This window comes from Stegodyphus dumicola, chromosome 7, assembly GCF_044657685.1.
Source record: "Stegodyphus dumicola isolate Sdum_Otavi_A_Nest chromosome 7, ASM4465768v1".
Classification (NCBI taxonomy): Eukaryota; Metazoa; Arthropoda; class Arachnida; order Araneae; family Eresidae; genus Stegodyphus; species Stegodyphus dumicola.
Genome location: NC_140774.1, coordinates 50,246,334 through 50,264,423, shown reverse-complemented (window position 1 = coordinate 50,264,423; position 18,090 = coordinate 50,246,334). Strand labels below are relative to the sequence as shown.

Sequence of the window (18,090 nt, the reverse complement as noted above, 5' to 3'; positions counted from 1 at the left end):
AAATGAGGTCATGTAGCTCACTAGGGCTAACGAGTGAGAGTAAGCACTTGGTGTTACCACGAACTTTGATTTTAAAACACACGATGCGAAATAGTAAAAATCTTGGTTAAATAAGTAGTAAAACTAAGAATTCATCGATGAAAAATAAAGTCCTAACTTTGCAAAGTTCATCTTTCTAAAAACTATTTTTTTTTTTTTTTTTTTTTAACATTATATACGCTACCACCACTTAGAATTGTGGTGGATCGTTCAAAGTCTTTTCACTACGTGCTCAATAGTAAGGTCATAGCAGGGCTAAAGAAAGAGAAGGGCTGGGTCATCCCTTTGAGAAGAACAATGCCGACACGAACCCAGGGCTAAAGGGCTAGTTCATCAGCTTCTCGCGGCTGAAACCGAAAGAAGAGACTGATGACGTAGTTGGGTTCGCTTGGTCAGTTCTGCTGTTCAGTTTCTTAAGCATTTGCTTGAGAATCAAAACGCTTTGAAAAATAGTTTAATAACCAGTATGAGCCGAGATTTTAGCTCATGAAATTGCAATATACATGCATTTATATATGAACTAGAAATGTATTTACGTTAAACTCTAATATGCGTAAAACGTAAGTAAAACATGCATAAACATAACTATTTTTTAATTAACACATATGTGTAAACATAACTAATTTTTTAGGTCGAGTGTACCCTAAATGTAGTAATTCTTTTTCATAATCATCTTTTTAAGTATATGTAAATAATAACCCACCGATAACATACGTAAATTTCTACATTTACGAAGAATCCTTTTTGCGTTAAAATATAAGTTAGTCGCAAAGTAATTTGCATTATAGAAATATTAAATAAAAATAGCGTGGTATTTCATAGATTTCCGTACAAAAATATTCAGTTAACGAAAGAATGGTTGCATAGGTGTCGAAGAGCGGATATTGTTAACACAAAGAGTGCTCGAATATGCAGCATTCACTTCACTGAATCTGATTATGAGGATGATATGAAAAATAGGTTGCTAGGATTACGGACAAAAAAGATACTGAAGTCAACTGCTATTCCAACTGCTTGTATTCCTGACTTGGTTATTTATCAGAATACACCAAGGCAGCAAAGGCAACAAAAAAGAAATAATTTACAAAGTGCATTTGAAAGAATTCAGAATTTAAGTCCTAAAAAGGCATGTCTGGAACTTCAAAACGATAACAGTAATAGCTATGAGGAGCTCACTGAAAATAATATTACTCAGCAATGTTGTAACTGTTCCAACCTCCAGAAAAATGTGAATGATTTAATCACAAAATTATCAGCTCTTGAGAATAAGGTTTCTGTTTTACAGACTGAGAGAAAGCAGCATTTAAAAACTATCTCCCAGCAAAGAAAAAGATTTAAAAGGAATAGAAAACTAATATTAGAAGAAGTTCAGAAACTGAGGAAAGACATTAAAAAAGTGAATCAAGAAAATGAAAAACTAAGAAAAACGAAAACGTATATTCAAAACATATTTACCGAAACTTAAATAAATGCATTAATGGAAAAAAAAAAAAAAAAAAAAAAGCGAATTAAATGGTCACCAGACGACATTTCAAAAAGCAGATCGTTATAGTAATCAGATCGTTATCCGTAAAGTCATACGACTTCTGGAAAGAAAAAACGGGTATTCCGCTTCCAAGTGCAAGTACACTGAAAAGATGGTGCTCAAGATTCAGTTGCATTCCTGGAATTTTAAATGATGTACTGTTATTGATTAAAAAAACTTGCCAAAATGCAACTGACGAAGAAAGATTATGCGTATTAAGTTTCGATGAAATTCATATAGATTCAAGACTCTGTTATGATTCAAAATTGGATCAGATATTAGGTCCTTTTAAAAAGACTCAATTTGTATTGGTTCGAGGACTCATTTCGCAATGGAAACAGCCCATTTATTTTGATTTTGATCGTCAAATGAAGGAAAATCTTCTGTCTTCCATTTTGTTTGCACTTGAATCGTCTGGGCTTCGAGTCAAAGCAATTGTATCTGACATGGGAGGTAGTCAGACCCTTTGGAAAGAATTACAAATTTCAACAGATAAATTTTTCTTTTACAGTCCCAAGTTCAGCACCAAAATATGGGTTTTCGCTGATATGCCGCATTGCATAAAGCTTTTGAGAAACCATTTTCTTGATAAAGGTTTTATGCTCGGAAATGGTACAGTTATAAACAAAACTGTGCTATAAACTGAAACCTCAATTTTTATCTGTAAAAGGCAACGAGAGACAGAAAGTAGCACCAGCAAAAGCATTATTTTCCTCCACAACGGCTAAAGCAATTATGCATTTGACTGGTAATGCTGCAACAAGTAATTTTTTTTCAATGGTTAATGATTTTTTTGACATTATGAATAGTAGTGTACCATTACCCCCTAGCAATAAGCCTTTAAAAGCTGCTTTCGGCCTAGAAAGCTATTATGAAGTACAAAAAGAAAAATTAAATGAGATTAAGCAAATGATTTTTGATCTCAGAGTATGCGGAAATAAGACAATGCTACCTTTTCAGAAAGGTATTATCATATCGATAAATTCGCTTTTCGGTTTATTTGACGACGTAAAATCTATAAATGTGAAATATATTTTAACATCAAGACTGACTCAAGATGTATTAGAAAGCTTGTTCAGCCAGATTCGGGGTCTAGGTCGTTTTAATGACCATCCGTCTCCATCAGACGTAATAATTCGTCTGAAAAGGTTGCTATTGGCAAACAAATTGCCTAAATTGTCGTTAAAGACAAATGCTAATGACTGTGAAGATATGAAGAAAGTTGAAGCATATTTGACAAAAGAGCTGTTGGAAACAGCTTTTTCTTCAAATGAAAAGGCACAAATGTTTGAGTCTTCCTTATACGAAGATGATTTAATTAATTACGAAGACATCTATGATGAATGTACGTCACTTCCTTGGGAAACCGAAATTTATGATTCAACGAAAGATATATCTGCATATGAACAAGAATCGCTCGCTTATGTGGCAGGTTATATTGCATATCGTGTGAAAGATAAAGATCCTACTTTGGGTGAAACATCAAAAAAATTCGTAGATATTCCTAACGACTCAAATTGGATATTTTTATTATCTAAAGGAGGATTAACTGTACCATCACCAGTTTGGATGGAAACGATGATGAAAATGGAAAATGCTTTCCGTTCTTTTCGAAAAGGTAGAGGTGTAATTCAGAATCTCATTTCTGAACTTGAGAAACGTTTTCCCTCCGTGAATAAGAGTGCAATTCGTTTATTTTGCCGTTTACGAACATTTATAAGGGTTCGGCACTTGAATAGGAATGCAACCCTTGTATCGGCAAGAAAAGCTGACCAGAAAGCAAATATATGGATAAAGAGTAATAGAGGATTATCGAACCAAACTATATAGGAAAAAAATCATGTAAGTTGATTCATATTATTCCTACCAAAAATAATAATTTGAATCATTACTTTATTATTCACTTAATTTGTGACCTAATTTATGCACGTTTCAGTTAATTATTTGGACTACTATATAAAATATTATATTTATTATATACTAATTTAGACTGCTAAATTTTACTATATAAAATAAACCATGAAATTCTGAATAAACATAAATTAGTATCAGAGCATATACTTTTAAAATGTAAGAATACATGCTATTATTCCAAAATATATAAATACTATTTTAAAATATTTTCATTATTTTTTGAGTAATTGACGTTAAATAATAATACTAATACTGATATTCCATAATAATGCTTTCATAATAGACATTGCAAAAGCTTACAAAATTCTACTACTCATTATCAACGCTAATTGAAAAGCAAAAATGGAAGAAGTGAAATTTGTTTCGTTTTAATGTGTTATAAAATCTATTATTAGCATTAACTAATTTTTAATTAGATAGATGTGTAATGTCTTTAGCATGTATTCTCAAAATGTATTTGCATATTTTTATTTAATATTTCTATAATGCAAATTACTTTGCGACTAACTTATATTTTAACACAAAAAGAATTCTTCGTAAATGTAGAAATTTACGTATGTTATCGGTGGGTTATTATTTACATATATTTAAAAAGATGATTATGAAAAAGAATTACTACATTTAGGGTACATTCGACCTAAAAAATTAGTTATGTTTACGCATATGTGTTAATTAAAAAATAGTTATGTTTATGCATGTTTTACTTACGTTTTACGCATATTAGAGTTTAACGTAAATACATTTCTAGTTCATATATAAATGCATGTATATTGCAATTTCATGAGCTAAAATCTCGGCTCATACTGGTTATTAAACTATTTTTCAAAGCGTTTTGATTCTCAAGCAAATGCTTAAGAAACTGAACAGCAGAACTGACCAAGCGAACCCAACTACGTCATCAGTCTCTTCTTTCGGTTTCAGCCGCGAGAAGCTGATGAACTAGCCCTTTAGCCCTGGGGTCATAATAGTCTGTAAGCGATTTAATAGCATCATAGGGAGAATTTCTCATATCTTCAAAGAAGTTGTGTGCAAAAATTAGGATTTGGTCGTGAATTGGTTTGATATCCAGGTCATTTGAGAATTTCGCACGAAGCAGGGTGCGTTCACTATGCTACGTAAGATTTGGTTTTGAAGAACATTTAATTTTTGTCTGTCTATTTTTCGGGCAGTAGCCCAGGCTGGAACTGCATAGAGGATTATTGGGCGAATAAGTGAGATGTAGATATTTTTCTTGGTACGGAGGTTTAACTTAGAGTTTCTTCCAATTAATGAGTAGAGAGCAATGAAAGCAGCGTTAGCCTTATTTGTAACATATTGAATATGATCTTTGAAATTTAGAGTTTTGTCAATATAGACACCTAAGTATTTATAGGAGTAGGCAACAGGAATATCTTGGTTATTGAGTCGGATATTTTTCCTGTATCTACGGAAGAGAACTACGCAGCATTTATCAGTATTTAGTTTGATTTTCCAATTTTGACAAAATTTGTTAATAATGTTGACTTGGAGCTGAAGTTTCTCTAAAGAATTACTTGGACTTCGTGAACTGGTGAGGATGACTGTGTCGTCGGCATATTTGAGTATATTAGAATGAAAAGGTAGAGGCATATCATTTATGAATATTATAAAAAGCTTCGGTCCTAAAACGCTGCCTTGAGCTACTCCATTGTAAATTTTGCACAGCGCATCTCTTCAAAACACACAGCGCACTTGAAAAGTACGATGTTTAAAATAAGAATGCATAAGCTTGACAATAAATTCAACTAAATTTAATATTTGATGGGTGGTATTGTGGCCTTTGCGGAATCCAAATTAATGCTTGTCTATTAGATTAAGGCGTTCTAGATGATTGGTGAGCCGAGCACTAAGTACTTGTTCGAAAACTTTTCCAAGCGCTGGCAGAAGACTCATGAGTCTTTAATTTTTTGCTAGCTTTGGATCTTTTCCTGGTTTCGAGATGGTAACAATGATCGAGTGTTTCCAATGCGATCGAAAGTAGCTGAGTCTAATACAAGCACTAAAAATATTTGTAATTAAGACTATGCATCTTCTAGGTAAAGCTTGCAACGCTTCATTAGAAATCATGTCATATCCTTTAGCTTTGCGCTTCTTTAATTTTTTTAATAATTTGCTTAACTTCGTTTGGAGATGCAGGCGTAAAAAAAATAATGCTGGGACTGTTGAGGATGCTATTAACAGAGCAATTAATATCTTTTTCGTGATCAGAATTATTATTTTCATGTTGTTTAAAAATATTTTCTAATTCTTTTGCATGAATTTCAGCAATGGAGTCTTCGAAGTGGTGAAATTTACCCATGTGATACAGGGGGTGAATTTGATTTGGTGAAACATTTCTGAGTGATTTAGATACTTTCCAAACAGAGTATGGGTAAGATCCATGTTTTCTAGGAAATTTTCCCACGAATTTGATCGATGGGTGGCGATGTCTTCTTTTATTTTTCAGTTTAAATAATTAATATGACGTTTTTCAGTAGGATTGCGAATAATATGCCATCTTTTTCGAAGTCTATTTCTTTCTTGTATAAGGGATTTAATTTCTTCTGGGATGTTATATTGATTTTTATTCTTGACTGTATAGGTAGCATTATTGATAGCGTTTTGAATTTTGGAGTTTAATCTGGTGATTTCCAGCTCAATATCGCAGTCATAACGAAGTGTGGCTCTGCAGTTTACAGAATTTAGCTGTTCGGTAACCATATACCAATTAACTTTTGTAGATGGTCAGACGAAAGTTCTGGGAGAACATCAAGATTAGGAATATTAGGAAAGTTTTTTTTATCAAAACTATACCTAAAATAATCTTTCTGCCAAATCTAAACTATTTGGCAGAAATGAAAAATGTAATACACCGACATGTTAGTAACATTCCTCCTGATATGCTAAGAGCTGCTATTGAGAATGTGGTAACAGGATTTAACTTGCTTTCGCAAAATGCTGGAGGCTACTTTGAACATGCTTTGCAACACGTTTCGGAAACGATTAAACACATTTTAAATCGATGTTTTCATGTCTTATTTCATTTAACAATATCGCATACAGTGCCATTTTTCCCCTGGTGGCGAGTTTTTGAACTCTTTCCCCCCAAAGATGTTTCAAAAAGTTGGACGCTTTTGAATATACTTTCAGGATACTTTAAAGAATTTAGGTGTTCAAAGAGAAAACACTTGGACGTGTACCCCAGCAAATACCATCAATTCAGCTCATGTTAACAGAAAAGACAAAAACGATATCATTGCACATTAAAGTGAAGAGCGACTGGTTTTAGACTATATGGTTCGTTTTTAGACTGGTAGTTCGGTCCGAGGTTCGAATCCCGCGAACGGGTTGGCTGCATGGGCGTTTTTGTGGTTTTTCTCATGTGCAACGTGTACATGAACCACTCTCCCTTAGAAAGTCCTTCACGAAGGCATCCCTTCCCTTAGGCAGATAGCCCTAGTGTGCTTTGCCATAATTAAATAAACCAAAACCTCTTTATGAAACCAGCCTTTCCGTTCATCTAATACTTTCAAAATGCTAACCTCTAAAGATTAATAAAGGCTCTGACTTAAATACTGATAAAATGGATTGAATTGGATTATTAAGTTACGGCAAAGCAGGGCTATCCGCCTAAAAGGAAGGATGCCTTCGTGACGAACTTTCTAAGGGAAACCAGCTGACATACACGTTATACATGAGAAAATCCATGAAAACGCCCATGCAACCAGCCCGTTTACCGGGATTCGAACCCCGGAGTGAACTACCAGTGTTCAGTGACTTTACCGCTCGGCCGTTTGTTATCCTTTATGAAATGGAAGGCGATAACTTTATTTAAAATGATTATCAGAAATACCAAGATGTTTCGAAAAACTGGATGCTTTTTAATATACTTGCAGATTGCCTGAAGAGAAACTGTTTAAAGCAGTGCATGCAAGTCATCCTAAGTTAAAATGCCGGTTATACATCTCTCTTATTTATATATCTTTTCTGAATGGAACATTGAAAGGCGTGTTAAGTGTGCTTTACTGTATTTTCTCTTTTAATATATGCAGTTTTTAAATGCATTGTAGTCGGGGTTACAAAGTATTCTTCTGAAAGAAATGCAATTCAAATAAATAAAATCCAATTCTCGAAAATTTATAATAATAAATGTATTTAAAATGCTCATTTCAAATTAATAAATAGGAAATTTTTAGATAATTATCTGAAGAGACAATACAACACTAACAATTAAAATAAAAGTCTAAAAATTTAAAAATTACCTAAAATAGTAACTATGACTAAAAATATAGTATAAAGAAAACTATTTGGAAAAAATAAATAAATAAATAAACGATGCACCTTTGATTTAAACTACGCATTTTGAATGAGTAAATAGAAATTTTTAAAATAGTTATTCGAAAGAAACTATGCAACATAAACAATTAAAATGAAATTCGAAAGAGGAAAAAAATTGCTTAAAATTAATAACAATTATAATTAAAAACATAATATAAAGAACATTATTTGAAAGAAGGAACACTTGAGTCTTTTTTCCTTCGCATGCACTATGTAAAAATGGAAATGAAAATAGGTTGCCACATATTAAGTAGTTCGCCAAGTGAACTAATTTTGGCACAAACTGAATAAAAACCGGCAAAATAAATTGTTGAATTTCTCCTTAAATTTCGCACCAAATTTTACAAAATTTAATATTTAGGCATAATTTGAGTCATATAATCGAAATATGTAAAAAAATTGGTATGTTATTTCAGAAAAAGTTCGATTTCGTGTTAGAATACCTATGTTAGAAGACTGCTTTATATAAATCTAATATAAATCTTAAGTCGTGCTTTCGAGACATGAAGAACGCAATTTGAATTTCGTGAATCAGCCCAGTAGAACGCGAAATATAGAACTGTCCCCCCTTTTTTTTAAGCAGTGTACCTTTGTTTTATTACAATGCGAGAAACATACATACACTTGTGACGATTCTTCATTATTTAATTTCTTTAAATATAACACAGAGCGATAATATTTGGTGGCAACAATTGGAAAAGTGAAATGGGCATTTAAAGTTTTCAATGCAAAATGCCAAAACGAAATTAATAACCCTTTGGCTAAAAACCTGAAAGCTTTCAAATTTTATATTATGTCCAAAGACACCTTTTTTTAACGTTTTGTGTGTGTAACCTTTTCTTATTAAATATCATGTCTTTGCACTTAAACTACATAAAATTCAATTCAACAGCAATATCACAAAATATTTAAAAACAGCATGTCTTTAGAATTTCCAATAGACAGACTTGCACACTGGAGATAAAAATGTTCTTTTTCTGTACAGTGTTGCCATTGCTCACTATGCAATCATTGAGTTTGTTAATCAGAAATTCGTTAAAGTTTTACAAAATGTGAAATAGAAAATAAAACAAATTCAAAATTCAAGATTTGGGATTCCAGGTGCTCATGTTCGGTGCAGGATTACGTTATTCAAAATTTGATGACTCTAGGTACCGTCGTTTTTTTCACACTGTGAGAAACATACCTATAGCCATGCATATTCTCCTTTATTTAATTTCTTTTAAAATAATACAGGACGGTAATATTTGGTGGAAACAATCTGGAAAGTGATACAGCCTTTTACAGTGATTTAATGCAAAATCTCATTTCGAGACTATTAGCACTTCTCAGTTAATGCTCCTTTGGGATAAACAGAAGCTAAAACAAACAAACAAAACAAGACAGAAAAGAAAAGAAAGATATATTTATGTGGTGAATCATATTCGTAAATGTAGGAGAGCAAGAAAATTCAGTTCTGCAGGATTGGAAATTTGACTCATTATTATTCTAATCTGTGTGCATACAGCATAACTTTGAAATATGTATACATACAGCTTATATATGAAGCAATTATGTCATTCATGGTATATACGTATGTATTTTTACACCATGCTCTATGCTCCCAGCCTTAGTAGGCTTCCAGGTTCAAGAGCATAGCAACATAAATTCTCTAAATTTTATAAACATAACAAAATACGAATTTCTATTCTCATATTTTGTAAATTCTTTTCAGGTGTTTGTTTGCATCAATTTAGTCTTTATAATGGCTCCTAGAAAACAAAGCTTGAAGAAAACACAATTACTTTGGAAATAAAGATTGGAATATCAGAAAGATAAAAAAGAAGAAGGTTCAACTTTAGTGGCAAGACATTTTCAATTAAATGAAGTGAGAGTTATAACTACCCCGGAAAAAAAAAAAAAAAAAAAAAAAAAAAAGTTGAAAATATTACATTGATTGTAGCAGCTGGATCTTCTGTAAATTTAAAACCTACTTCAACTTTACTACGTCAAAGATACAGATATGGAGTTAATGGGAAATGCTTTTTAGATAAAAGCTAACATTCAAAAGCAAATGTCTACAGACAGTAACATCATAAGGAATAAGACAATGATAATTTTTAACAGCATCAAAGCCAAACAACTATCAACTTCAAATCAAACAACAGAGATTTCACGAAGCAAAGGTTGGTTCGAGAAATTTAGAAAGACTGTTATTTTGATGGTATGTAAGGAAAATAATTCCTTAGATAATGTTAAAGTAACAAGAGAAACGGCCTCAGCTGATGAGAAAGTTCTTCAAAATAACTGGTGAAGGTTCTTATACCCTGGATCAAGTGACAAGACAGATCTGTTCTAGATTTAAAGAAAAAAAAAAAAAGAAAGAAAGAAAGAAAGAAAGAAATGCCACGTATGACATATCTGTCTTGAAATGACAGATCAACTGCAGGATTTAAGGTCTCAAAGGAACAACTTTCTACTTATTTATGTAGCAATGGTTCAGTTGATGATAGTTTAATGAAATCTACATACCAGCACTTAAACATGTTACTTCACAGATATTTTATCAGAAAATCTGCTTATTTCAGTGTAGTCTACCTGCTTTTACAGTTTTTACAAGATGTTTTAAAATCACCCTATATAACTGTGAAGACATGAAGCAGTACACAGTAGTATACTCTACAAAGAATTTTCTGTAAGTTTTTTCCTATAGAACATGCAGAATGCCACAGGGTTACTCTGTATTTTGGGAATTTCTCCTTTGACAATTTAAAATTCTGTGCATATTGACTTTAAATTGAGTCTAGGATATTTGAGTTACTCCACATTCATATAGACATTAATATGGCATTCATATAGTCATATATCAAGATAACAACTGAAAATGAGGCACACGTTTCAGGAAACAACTTTAGGCATGTTTCAGAAATTATCTTAACTGATTATTACTTATGATAATAGTTATATTTAAAATGTAGCAAACTCACCACAGAGAGCTACAGATGATGACTCTTCAGTCATTAAGTATATAATATATAGTGTAATTGGACTAAGGGTGGAAATTTTTATAAAAACTACCAGATATATAATATATAAAATACAGTTTGATTTATTTTTGACTGAGATAAGATTGGAGGGTTCATGGTATAACTGAAAGGAGGCTCAATGCATATTCGGAAAGTCTGAAGTTAAAATCCCGGCGATGGCATTGTGGATTTCTTGTTTCCTGACATTGAAAAAGTCTAAAAGACTCTATAAATGGCCTTTGAACAAAAAGGTGGCAAACAATAATTTGTCACCATCAGAATTTGGGGATTGGGTCCCCTAATACCAAGTCACTCTATAAAAGGGGAGAATATATAAGGTATTTTCTCCCTCCTTTTCACATGCCTATGTGGTGTAACTGAATGCATACTCGACGTGCATTCGGGAGGTCCTAGTTTGAATGAACCTAATGATTCTACAATTAATTATTAGTTTTATTTTCATTGTATTTAAAAGTACTTTGATAAATAAGAAATTATTTACTCAGGATTTTAGTGACTTCAATATAAAGTGTAAGAAAATTGCAAAATGAAGTTAGGCAAAGAACATAAAATTTAGAATATCTAATTACGTATTACATCAGAACCACATTATAAATAGTCATTGACCTAAATCATGCATTTTAAAGTGAATTTGAATCAGTTCAGAGTTCTCTTGAAACACTACGTAACACAAAAACCTTCCAGAAACTCCTAGATTTTATATTTCAACCAGCATATGCTGGAGCATATTTCATGGCAGTTATGCTACTAGCAGATGTCCTTTCTTGACAAAATACCAATTTTAAGACTTTTTTCAATTTTGTGGCAGAAGATAATTTATCTTTGAAATTATAAAATTACGCTGTACATAGTGTGAATAAATGTGTGGTTAAAAACACCATAAGTACATTGTTGGCTGTTAAAATGCTACACCACGAAGAAAAGAAGTTAGCAGAATCACATTTATCTTGTGCAAATACATTACAATAGAAGGATGAAATAATTGAAATTTCAGGTAATTTTGAGGACATCTGCAAAAACAGCATCTGTTATATGGCAGAGAATGGAGCTAACAGACTTCGTAGGTAGTTATAGGTTATTACAGTCTAAGCTAAAATCCTTTTGTCATGGTGGCTAGCAGAAGTTACTGTGCCATTCTCTATGCAAACATTAATTAGATTGTCTCAGGAGAGATCTATAGAATGTGTTGACTAAGGCAGGATTGGAACACCTTGTGTATCAAAGAAACATAAGACAAGGCGGATAACAAGCAGTCTTGCATTGTCCTGTTGAAAGATAGAACAGCAGAGATTCCAAAGATATGGCAGAGTCGTAGGCATTAAAATCTCAAAAATTAAATTTGGCTAGTCGAAGTACCAGATATTAGTACCAGATACACCAGATGTGGATTAAAAGTGAATAAGATGTACACCACAAGGCACCGAGGGCTGGGCTAATATGATAATGAAGAACACTGATTCCAATCTTCGATTCATTTTAATGTTCGATTCCATCGTTATCTCTATACACAGATATAGGCATCATGATGCTATAAGAAAAGGAAGGCTTCATCAGAATATGTGGTATGTTGCTCTGGGAGGCTCTCCTAGACACATCAGTTGCAGATTCTTATTACAGTCAAAAAATCTTAACCAATATGAGCAAGAACTGTGCAGTAAGATGATCTTAATTTTCAACCATGGCACTTTACCAAGGATGATAAAATATTGTTAAATGGGAAATTCTATCCTTCTGTTTGCTTGTTTTTTTTTTTTTTTTTTTTTTTTTAATTCTGCATATGTGATTAATTCTTAATAATATATACTTTCATAACAAATTTTATGCCTGTGTATTTGATATCTGTGATATTTCTTTAATAAAGTTTCCACAACTTTTTAATCCAACGAGCTATGAAGCAACATTCAAAATAACATATTATGGTGGCTAATAGCTGTTTATAAATTATCATTAACAAGAATCACTTGAAAATTATAGTTATTCCTTTACTGCAAAATGATTAATTTTCGTAATCATTAAACATTTTTTAAACTTCTGAAATATCTGGCATTTTACTTTGCAGTTTATATGTTTTTATTACTAAACAATTATCCAGCTTGGATAGCTAAATGATAAAACTAAACATTTGATAAATTAGGAAATTTTTAGTTACAGTATTTATTGTAAAAATTTGTGCATATATATATATATATATATACATACATACATATATGAATTTTATATTCTCGGTTATGCATTATGAGCTACTTTCAAAATTAATCACTTTTCTATATCTTTTTAGTTTTTTCTCTTGACAAATGGATAAGCTACATTTTTCTCCATATATAATGTAAATATGAGCTATTTTCTCTACAAAGTCCTCTTTAAAGGCATTCTTTCCCTTCTGCGGATAGTTCTCTTGCACTTTGCCTTATAGAACTTACCAAAAACATAATATTTTTTAAAAATAACAGTACATAATAATTCTTACACTGATTTTTACCATTCCTTTCTTATGAATGTTGCTTCCGATTTTTAATTAATAATGTTTTTTTTTAAAAAAAGAATTGAGTTACTATTTTCAAATATTTATTTTTACTTTCTGAATGTGTTAAGTTTTTAGAAAAATATATACATCATAAAAACTAAAATCAATAATACATTATAATGGAAGGAAATTCACTCAGTTTTAACTTTCAGTTTCTTCACATATTCTTTAAAGCGAAAATACTGAGTTTGAGCATCCTGCAAATGTATATGCATTGAATTAGTTTTCACATTCCCATTATAACCTGAAAAGAACTACTCAAAATGTTAAGAATTGGTGGATACAAGTTTTATCTCTATAAATATTAATTCTAGACATATACTAGTTCCATACATGAAGTTTCTCAAAATTATGTAAAGAATTTTATAACAAGAGTTAATACTGGCGGGGGATTTTGCACATATAAAATCTAAATTTTTTCATAGCTTGTATACAACAGAAAGCTAGATTAGCAAAATATGTAATTAGTAGTAATATAATTAAAATTATTAAGGATAATTTAACAATAAATGCTGTTTCACCCAACACAGAACTACTGATCAGAAAGCAAAAAACTTTTATTTCACGTATTTGGTTTTCAATCTGGGAGGGGGGGAGAATCTTGAAATCTGTCGCTTAAAACTTTGTAGTGATCAGTAATTGGCACTATAAAGTAACCTAATTCAATAAATTTGCTCAAAAATATCTTGATTAATTTTGCAAGAAAAGAGATACAGTGAACCCTCTTGCAACAACAGCTATCAAATTTTAAAAAATCCCTTTTTTGTTGAGAGATTTTTTAAGAAAGTAGGAGAATTTTCTCAGCAAAAGCGATATTTTTTTAATAATAAAAATGTACAAGAAGAAATCTTTAATCTTTAAATATGGAAATTCTAAAGGAGTTTAACAAATTGATTCAATTTATAAATGGCAGGTACAGTGTGAAGTTGTCGTGGATAGCATGCATACATAATTAATTAGGAAGTTATAGAGAGGTCACATTTAAACGTTTTAATATTTGGTTTGGAGATTCAAGACAGATCTGTCGTTATATAAGGAATAGTGAGAGGTTGTTGATAGTTGCCTTAAAGAAGAAATAGTTGAAAGATTTTCTGATTTACCAAAGGATGAATTATTTTATTTACCCCACCATGCTGTTGTTCAAGAAGACAAAGTCAGCAGCTGTCTGCGAATTGTGTTTGGTGGTGCAGCTCATGAAAAAGGAGAATTTTTGCCCAGTGACTGTCTCCATATTGGAATGATCTTGTATCCTAATTTGTTTGAACTGTTATCAAAATTTAGACAAAATGCTGTAGTGTATACCTCAGACATATAGCAGACCTTTCTACAAATTAAAATTGATCTAGAAGATCATTGATATGCTAAATTTTTCTGTACTGATGATCAAGTCCTAACAAATATATTGCACTTAATTTTACTCATGTTTTATTTAGACTTACACAAAGTCCTTACTTGCTCACAGTTACACTAAAATTCCATTTTGAAAATTATCAAAATTCGGATCCAGAAACCTGTGAATTTCTACTAAATTCTTTCTGGGTTTACAATTTCGCTGCCAAAACTGAGAAAGTAGAGATAGCTCCGAAAACCAGCAACAAAAGCAGTGAAATTCTTAAAAATGCTGGAATAGTACTGAGAAAATGGCAGACTAATTCTGTCGAACTTCACAATTAATGGAAGAAGGTAGGTATAGAAACTTATGATACTGATGAAGCCATCACTGGATATAGTATGCCATCGAAAGTTCTAAGGAGTAGTCTGGAACACAAACAAGGACTTGACTTTTTTTGATGTAAAAAATTTGATGAATATTCTTCCCAACAGATCCAGTGCAAAGTACTTCGCCTTCCAAATATTGGTTGTATCTTTGACCGAATTGGATCCATCGAACCTTTCTTAGTTTGACTTAAGCCAGCTGGCATGGATTGGGATGATGAATTCCCATCTTTATTGGACTACAAATAACAGACATGGCGTAGCGAAGCTGAACACTTGAACAACATTGCAGTTCCTAAATATCATGTTTCTGAATTTAATTTACGTGAATTTGTTTCACTTGATATTCATTCTTTTTCAGATGCATCTGTGATGGCATATGGGTCAGTGATACATTTGAAAGTGCTACTCAAGACAATAGAGTTATTACTACAGTCAAAAGTCGTTAATCCGGACCTCAAAGCTACAAACTTTCTGCGCATGCATCAACGCATAATGCGTTCACGCATAATGCACTCACGCATGCACGTAATACTTTTACGCATGCACATATGCGTGTGCGCATGCGCATAATATGTGTACGCATGCACGTTTAATGTATAACAAATAGTATAAGTTAAGCTAAAATTATCGAATTATCTATTTCAGTTAATGTTGCAGATTGCATTGTTCCTTAATCTTCGAATTGGATCCGGCTTATTATTATTATTTTTTTTTTGCAGACTGTTACAGCAATTTTATAAAAGTAAGCTTGAACTTTCGATTATGTCAAATAGAATTTCCGATGCTGGAGCTGCCAAAGGATCTACAAAGCGAAAGTATGTTTCGATGTCCATCAAACAAAAAGTGGAATTGTTGCAAAAAATGGATAAAGGCATATCCTTTGTTTCTCTAACCATTCCGAAATCTGTTTATCAATTTCACGCTGCTCTGCGGGTCAGGGGGAATGCAGCGTGCAATGAACTGGAAGTTGATCTGTCAGCACTATCCTTATCTTCAGGGCAGATGTTTTTATTTTATTCAGCTTATAATTCCTTACTAAATGTAGTATTTCATCTCGATGTATTCCGTCTTTGATATGATTTAAATCAAATTCCTCATCATTATAAATATCACGAGTACACATCAAATAGTTTTCTGGTTGCAATTTTCTAATTTCGACTATGTGTAATGTATGCTTTGCGCATACGCGCGTTGAAAGAAATGTTTAATAAAGTAAACAAATAAATATTAAGCTTTTTTTTTTTTTGTAAATTTTGATACCCTTTAGGTCATAATTGCTCTTTATTTCATAAATTACGGTTTAATATTTTTAATTTTATAATTTCTGCATGCCATCTTACCAGATTTAAACTGATGATCTATAATCCGGAAAAAATGATAATCTGGAAGTCCAGACGAGTCCGGATTAAAGACTTTTGACTGTAGTTTCATATGCTCCAAAAGTAAAGTTGCCCCTATCAAATCTATCACACTCCTGCATTTGGAACTGCTAGGATGTTTATTATCTTCTAGGCTTACTAAACAAGTAAGTAAATATTTGGAATTTTATGTAAATTGCTACTTCTAGACTGATTCCAAAATATGTCTGTTTTGGATAAAGAGTGAGGCCTGTAAATATAAACCCACTGTGAAGAAAGAGTAGATGAAATTCAAAATCTTACTCATCCTAACAAGTGGGCTGATTGTCCTGGGAAGGAAAATCCTACAGACATCCTTTCCAGGGGTATTTCAGCCTTACACTTAGCTGAAGATTCTTTGTGGTGGCATAGACCCCCTTGGTTGAGTCAGCCCTACGATCAAAATTGAAAATCTCACAAAGGATTTAGAATTACGAAAGGAATATAACACAAAATAAATGCACAGTGGAAAATTCTCAATTTATTTGAGATTTGAATAACTATAGTAACCTAACTAAACTCAGTGGCACAACAGCTCTAGTGGGCCCCGGCCTACAGTGCCTCGAAATCTGCTTTCTTGACTTTGGGCCCCCAAAGTACATCAACATATGCCCTGGGCAAGTAGTCAGCTTGTCACAGGACCCTCCCCCGGTGTTTAGTCCCCAAGCAAACTTGGTACTCATTTTTTCGAATTGTAAGGTGTTCATTTCCGATAATGCTCAGAGTTTTAAGACCGCAGTCAACATTTTGACTTTCCCAAATTTTGGCAGATTCAGACTTAAAAAAAATTGTTGCTATACATGAAATAATATCGCAGTTTATTGTCCTTTCTGCTCCATGGTGGGGTGGGTTCTACTAAAGACTCATAAGGAGTATAAAAGACCCTTTAAGGAAAAACCTTAGAAAGGCTTGTCTTAGCTTTGAGGAAATGATAAGCATTCTTGCCAAAAACAAATTAGTATCAAATCATAGACCCCTTATTTACATAAGCAATGAATTAGATGAACCCAAATCTCTTATTCCAGCCCTTTTTCTGCTTCCTGGTCAAGGGAATATTAGCTTTATTATACATTTTCTTGAAATTTTTGGCAATCGTCTTTCTACAAAGGAAAATTTGACTTGTTGAAAATTATTTCATTTCTATTATTCTGAGGTTACGGCACTCTTTAATTATAGTAACCTAAACTTTTATGTCAGCTCTGGATGAAATGGAAAGATAATTATTTGATGCAATTGAGAAATACATAGAATTTTGTAAATCCACCACCAAGAAAGAATCTTAAAAGAGAAGATGTAATTTTGCTTGAAGGGACAGCTAAATCAAAACTTCTGTGTCCACTTGATATTGTTGAAGAGGTTTTTACTGGTCATGAACGATACATACGTTCGTGCCTTATTCGAACTGACAAGGGACAATTCAGTTAATTTATTCACTTGAAATAATTTAATATTTGTTCTTTAATACTGTGTTATGCATTACAAATATCATTAAGTATAGTGTATGCTAATATTTGTGTGGCAAACCACGCAGAGATAAGCTTCCAAGCCTTTACAATGTGCCCCACAACATGTTTCTGACATCGCAGATGCAATCATTTGTTCCAGTTGACA

At 32.3% G+C, this 18,090-nt stretch overlaps 1 protein-coding gene across 3 annotated transcripts in view; it reads right to left on the bottom strand.

Annotated features, from left to right (window-relative positions):
* The window catches only part of LOC118195760 (TBC1 domain family member 31), a 202,753-nt gene that overhangs the window by 85,590 nt on the left and 99,073 nt on the right, over window positions 1-18,090 (bottom strand). Inside the window, exon 20 of one of the 3 annotated variants that reach the window (XM_085820184.1) lies at window positions 13,373-13,560. The exons of the other annotated variants lie outside the window; for them this stretch is intronic. Within the exon in view, the coding sequence (XP_085676310.1) occupies window positions 13,495-13,560 (66 nt within the window). The 3' untranslated portion in view covers window positions 13,373-13,494. Of the gene's footprint in view, window positions 1-13,372; window positions 13,561-18,090 lie in introns of those variants that run through there. 3 annotated transcript variants of the gene reach the window in all.